Source organism: Nyctibius grandis, chromosome 3, assembly GCF_013368605.1.
Source record: "Nyctibius grandis isolate bNycGra1 chromosome 3, bNycGra1.pri, whole genome shotgun sequence".
Classification (NCBI taxonomy): domain Eukaryota; kingdom Metazoa; phylum Chordata; class Aves; order Nyctibiiformes; family Nyctibiidae; genus Nyctibius; species Nyctibius grandis.
Window position 1 is genome coordinate 60,053,154 of NC_090660.1, and position 6,661 is coordinate 60,059,814.

At 44.2% G+C, this 6,661-nt stretch overlaps 1 protein-coding gene across 1 annotated transcript in view; it reads right to left on the minus strand.

Annotated features, from left to right (window-relative positions):
• The window catches only part of ANKRD29 (ankyrin repeat domain 29), a 29,265-nt gene extending 23,305 nt beyond the window's left edge, over positions 1-5,960 (minus strand). The window contains exons 1-2 of the mRNA XM_068397194.1: positions 5,940-5,960; positions 589-699 (exon numbers count right to left, since the gene is read on the minus strand). Coding sequence (XP_068253295.1) covers positions 589-699; positions 5,940-5,960 — 132 coding nt within the window. The remainder of the gene's footprint in view (positions 1-588; positions 700-5,939) is intronic.
• Positions 5,961-6,661: the final 701 nt, after the last annotated feature.

The following is a 6,661-nucleotide window of genomic DNA, read 5'->3' on the forward strand; positions in this document are numbered from 1 at the left end:
GTTAGTGCCAAGTCCGGGAGATACTGGGGTGGGGGGGAGGAAGAAGTTAGGAGGCCAGCAGCTCTTCTGACGGCACCGCTGGGTGCAGGACAGCGCATGCCACACAGGGTGGGAACGGCTGCACATCAAATGCAAACTTTTACATTGTCTAAATGGAAACTGTGATCCGGTTTTTTTTTTTTTTTAAAACTAATTATGAGGAGCTCTGCTAGCTGACAGAATCATTGCTGCTTGGGCTCAGTTGAGTCGACTCGTCACTGTGATCTATTACTACAATGACATTTCCCTGCACAGAGAAGCCTGAGGTGCTAGGATTTGTGTTTTTAATGTCAGCGCCACAAATAACTGTGTAAGACACATTTTTGAATGCTGGCAAATTCCTAACCCCTTGCCACCGACGTAAATCATCACGCTATTTTATCTTGAGTTTCAAACTTTCTTCCTGACAAGAGAAGGTTTTAAATCATTCTTAAATGCCATAAGACTCTCAAACGTCTCGCGTTAGATCCCTGCCACACCCTCGGTGCAGCTGGCTACGGAAAGCGATGTGAAATCAGTGCTGTGGGTGTAGGTGCATTGTGCGCATACGCTGTCTTTGCAGTCCACGTCTACTCGCCCACTGTTCAGCAGCAGCTGGAGGAGAGCCAGGTTTCCTTTTCTCGCAGCCCAAAATGCAGCATTGGCAAGTGGTGTTTCTTTCTGGTGAGAAAAAAAAAAAGGCAGAAATCAAACACTTTGGAAGATGCATTGGACAAACACACACATGCAAATTCTGCGTTCAAGCCAGGCAAGTTTCACCTTAGTGTGCTGTTCTTTCCAAACCAGAGCATGAAGGGAAGCTAATTTAATTTCTTTGTGCAATTAAAGAGATCAGTCTCCCTGTGCTCATGTTGTTTCAGGTCTTCCCTGTGTCCATGGCAGCCTATGACTCTTAGTTTGCTCTGTAATGAGAGACAACGACGCTAGTCCAGATCCACAGGGAAACATCACAGAAAACAACGTGCTAACTGGTACCTGTATTGTCTGCTTCTGTGGTGAGGCTGGGCACAGTTAGAGAGGCTGAATCATCCTGCTGCCATGTCCTGCTGCAGGACACCCTCCTGGGTTTCAGGCTAGCTCTCTGCCGTCTCCTTTTTTTCTGCATATGAAGTCTCAATACAGGAAAAGTATTGTTCATGCATGTCCCATACTGTTCAGTCTGCCTCCTCCCTGGAATTAACACCCTGTAACTGTGAGCACATGAGAGATCTCCTGGATGACGCTGCAAAAAAAAGGCTAAAATCTTGCTGTCTATAGACATATGGATTCATTTACTAGGTATGCACGGCAATATGTAAGGCAAAATTGGGAAACTCTGAAATCTAGATAACACAGGCCACTGTTAAACAAGTTGGTAGTAATATAATACTCCTTCAAGGCTTTCTTAGTCCTAGAAACAATGCCACAGTGTGAGTTCTCCTGGGTAGGAGCAAATTATCACTTCCCCAGCATAGAAGGAGGACAGCAGAAAAAGACACAGACTTCGCTCCTGACCTCCCCATCTGATCCATGCAGGCAGCTGACAAAACGCTACCCTGACAGGTAAGCACTGCGACGGGTGAAGCGCAGAGGGGAAACAACTCTGTGATGGCAACAGTATGTATCCTAGAGCAGGCTCATGCTGCTGATTTTTTAATAAGGCCCAAAACCACCAACAGTTCAGTAAAGCATCATTTCACTGATAGCCATCTTAGACAAAAACAGTGTCAAAAATATCCAGGGGCCTTGCTCTCCAGTGAATCCTGCCCTCAGAATAACCCAAAGAGAGTGCAGAGTGGATATAAAAGTCAATCATCCTGCTTCAGAAAATGTAATATACACTCCTCCATGTCTAAATGTCAATGTGCACGTGTAATGTGGTAGAGAATCAGGACTGAACGGTTTTATGGCTGATACTTAAAATGCACACATAGAGCAGAGTTTAAATTGCTTCCTTCACTGACACGCAAGTAATAAACCTCACAGAAACGACCAGACATAAGACCAATCCTGTGTGAATCTATCCCAGATCTGTCACACTGAGCACTTTCCATGGGTTGCATTTTTAATATTCATAGGTTGGAAAATTGGCAGCTGTTTGAGACGAGAGAAGTTTCAACCATTCAATAAATTATAAGACACTTCCTATAAATTGATAGCGATATTTCTTGTACCAGCACACATGGGGGCAGGAGTCTGAAGTTTTCAGCAAGCACAATAGGCTAAATTCTCACTTTCCTTTTACACCTAAGTCATTTCCCCTGGCGAATTTGTAGGTAATGTCAATCGAAGTAGAGCTAGCAGTTTATACTCTCCTTGCTGGCAGTAGTATTTTTCTATCTTTAACCTTACAACCACTAAAATTTTATTTAAAAGCAAACAATTGACCTAAACACCCCGTGACCCATGTTGCCCTTTTTGTTTTGATTTATTAGGCAGATATTTATTTATAGAGCTGGTAGTTAGGAATATTGTCTTATGTTCTTTATTATGATGATATTCAGTGGAAAGCTATTGCAAAAGAATTATATTTAGATCTTACAGAATAGGAAATCAAATTCCTTACCTTTTATTGTCTCAGTCTGTCCCTCAAAGTTTCAGAAAGCTTTGGGATATGGCAATATATACATACAGGGAAAAATTTATTTCATCCAGCCTGGCTTTCCCTACAAGGGCACAGTAGCAATGTGACTGCATTTTGTTATTCCTACCATACACCACCACCTTTATTGATCAGGTAGGGAGGAACTGGAATCAATATTGAGGAACTATTTACCTGCTTTCATCAGTTTACCTGAGGAGAGAAGAGAACTAAGTTGCCAGTGTTACCCTAGTCTGGAAGTAGAAGTCCAAAGTCTTTAGCCTTATGAGTTATAAATTCCTAATTCTTTTTTTACCCTGTAATTCCTGCAGTAGCTCTCCAGCAAAGTTGTCCTCATACTTTGGATCAGATCCAAGGTATGGAAGAATTCTCCAATGCATCAAGGACATGAAATCAGGTTTTTCCCAGTGGTGCTTTTGACCCAATTTGGAATGACTGCTATCAGTACTCGTACATCCCCTCGTGCCCCCACTTTGCTGGGGATTCCTTGTATAAAAGTAGAGTATACAGTACACTTAGACCATCAAAAATGCAGTAATTAGATTTAAAAAAGCAAACAAAAATCTGAGCTATTTTACCTGCTAAGACAAAAGGAATGCGCAAAATCATTCAAACGATCTGGGCACTCTACAAGGACAGCCTCAAGGAGTACCATGGGGCAGTTTCTCTTCTGCTTTCAAACAAAGGATTTATATCTCCGTGCTCTTCATTTTCAGGTGATATCAGCAATACTGACAGCATTAGCAGGCAAAATGTAAGACACTACTTTGGGATTAATAATCTGATTAATTGAATAATTTTTGAGCAATAGATGGGGTTTAAATCACAGGATATGACATAAGCCTTGACTGCTGTTGTTCAGTTATGAATTCAATCCTGTCTCATCAGATACTTCTTAGGGAGAGGTAATGTTGAATTTCAAGAGATTAACTGGATACAATTTTCATGTAGTTCCTATTATAAAGCTAGTCTGGTCCTAAAAACTCCCTAAAGTAAACAACTGACCCTCAGCATTGACAGTCAGGGAACAGAATGTAATAAACATTTGAAAAAGTGATTAGCTAATAGGTTTGGTGAAAATGACATGTTTCAATATGTCTTTTGCTCCAGCATTAGCAACTTTCATGATACAATTTCTTCCACTTCATCAAGATCTCTAAAGCATTATTTCAAACTCTGGCTGCATTATTCATTTCAATTGTTTATAAGCTTTTACAAGGGCCCAAAGATGAAAAGCTGGCATTACATTCATGCTATATTGACATCAAGCAAAAATACTTATTCAAAAATGGCCTTGAGGACAATATATCTTATAAATCTGACAAGGATGTTTCTATGCAGGAATACAGAAAAAAAAATGCAATAATGTAACTGTATGTGTCATCTTAGGAATACTGAGGGGATAAGTATCATTTAAATGCTGTCATCAGCAACTCCTGCTCCCTGCCCTACCTTTGACTTGCTGTTTGCAGAGAAGAGGCAGGTCACAGTGGGGTAACAGCTGAGGAGGAAAGAGTGATCTTCAAGATGAAAGAAAAGAGGCAATAGGCAGAGAGAAAGAAAAGAGAGAAGAAAGAGAACACTAGCCAAGCAGCTGGTTCCTTGTACTGTCAGAAGACAAGAAAATTCCCTTTTCCTTCTGTTTCTAAACCAGTCCTAATGAAAAGGAGGAACTGAGTAAAAAGTTTTGAGAAGAAGAACTGGAAATCAGGATCAAGAATGATACAATAGGAAATGTTAGTGGGACTTAAGAGGAAAGAGAGAGGACTTTATTAGATAGCGATACATCCTGCGTGAAGGATCCTGATAAAAAAGAAAGGTTGTTCAAGATACAAATGTAAATTTTAGACCGAAAGCTGGTAGGAGAGGATACTCATGTGTATAGACAGTAAGAAAGATAAATGCTAAGGAAGTAGGATAATAAGATGGAAAACATGAACAGACAGTGGCAAACAGAGACAGTAGGAGTCCAAGGGAAGTACACAGTCTTCTGAGAGGAAGAGAAAACGCCAAGCAAAAAGACACAGAAAAGAGAGAGAAAGCAGAGGCAGGTGGGGGCTGCAATTCTCCAGAGGGAGAGGGAGCAGGCAGTGAGCTACCTCGAACGGCAGTACTTGAGGGAATAGAAAGTGAGAAATAGGGCACAGAAAAGAAGCTGATAGAGACAGAACAGAAAAGAAGATGTGAAGGACAAGGTAAAAAAACAAGGAGGCCAAAAAAGGACAATAAAGCAAGAAGGGGCTGTCACCACCAGGAACATGTGGCTAGCATCCATTTAGGGTGGATGCTTGTGAGAAATGAAGGCGGAAAAAACTCATGGAGACAGAACGGAGGGACAAAAGAGCCTAAGACTAAGGAAAAAAAAAAAGGAGGCATGAGGTCAATAAAGGACCAAAAAGGGGATGACCACAGAGATTTGAGCAAAGGTACCCTGCTCCCTGCCACACCAGGGCTTTAACTGCAGGTGGAAACCACCTGCTGCACCACCATTGAACCTGCCCGGTGCCACTGCAGCACCAGCACTCCCGTGGGGGACAGAAGTGAGAGGCAAGTACAGGGAATCATCCAGTAAATAAATGCAACACAAGCAACATGCAAAGGACTGGCACAGAGCTGGTGATCAATAAGAGAAGGGCAAGCACAGCATCCAGAAAGTGCATACCGGAGGAGAAGATGCACATCTAGCATAAATATTATCTGTTAGCATCAGTAAATTGCTGCTTGCTTCCCTCTTCACCAATTGATTTTATTAATCCTGCCCTCAGATTAAAAAAACTTATTTCAGGCGATCTTTCGAAAATGACTGCTCTTGCGTGGTTTTGGAGGGAAGAAGTACAAAAAGTGACAGGAATCACAGACAGAAAAGGGGAATGAACCAGCCTGGCTTTCCTGGCCACCACAGCCTGAAAGGAAGAGCATGGATAAACGCTGCCTCGTAACTATTACACAACCAGCACTAGCAGAGATGATCGGAAAAGTGAAGAGAGGGCTCCCGACTGCACCAAAACCCACAGCGCTGAGCCCGGCCACCCTAAAGCCAGCGTAAAGCTCCGCGGAGGCTCGCGGTTTATGTAACGCTAACCACGCATCCCTTCGGGGATGGCAGCTGTGGGAAGCTGTGGCACCCGGGGCACCCCACAGCCCGGGAAGGACGCTTCTGTTTTCTTTCCTTCCGCCCTACAGCACCCCTGTTTTTCCTAAAAAAATAAATAAATCCCTAAATCCAAGAACATGACGGAGCATTTCATGGGCTGCCGGCACGACAAGCGCAAAGCGAGAGGCCAAACGCGCATCCCCCCCTCCCCGGTGCCCGGCTCACCTTGAACGACATCCTGCACATCGCAGCGCCCCGCCTCCGCGCCCCTCCGCGCCGCACCGCGCCGATCGGCGCCCCGGGGCTGCGCGGGGCCGGGGCGGGGCGCGGCGCGGTGCCGGCACCTCCCCCCGCACGGCTTCATGCTCATGAGTTTCTGGCTATTATTCCCCTTTAAAGGTTTTGTGGTGTTTGTTTTTTTTTTTTTTTTGTGGGGGGGGGAGGGGAGTGTTAGGGCTGTTGCTATTGCTATTATTGTTGTTGTTATTACTGTTATTATTATTAATCATTTACTAGATGATCTTTAAGGTCCCTTCTAACACAAACCGTTCTATGATTCATTCTAATCAGCGGGCACGGCTCCCCCGCAGCCACCCGCAACCCCCAGCTCCAGCAGCATCATCCCGAAAAGTGAGACCCCACGGTGGGAACCCACACTGCTCAGCCACTGGTTCAGGCCTATAGACCGGGCCTCCGCCGTTCAGAAATAGCACAGAAATAGTCTGAAACCCAGGCACCCCCACCCCAGCCCGAGTCTCCTGACGGAGCTAATGCCACCTCCATGGCACCTCTTTTGCATTTCACAGCCTTTTCCCTTCATAGAATCATAGAATCACATAATGGTTTGGGTTGGAAGGGGCCTTAAAGATCATCTAGTTCCACCCCTCCTGCCACGGGCAGGGACACCTTTCCACTAGACCAGGTTGCTCAAAGCCCCATCCAACCTG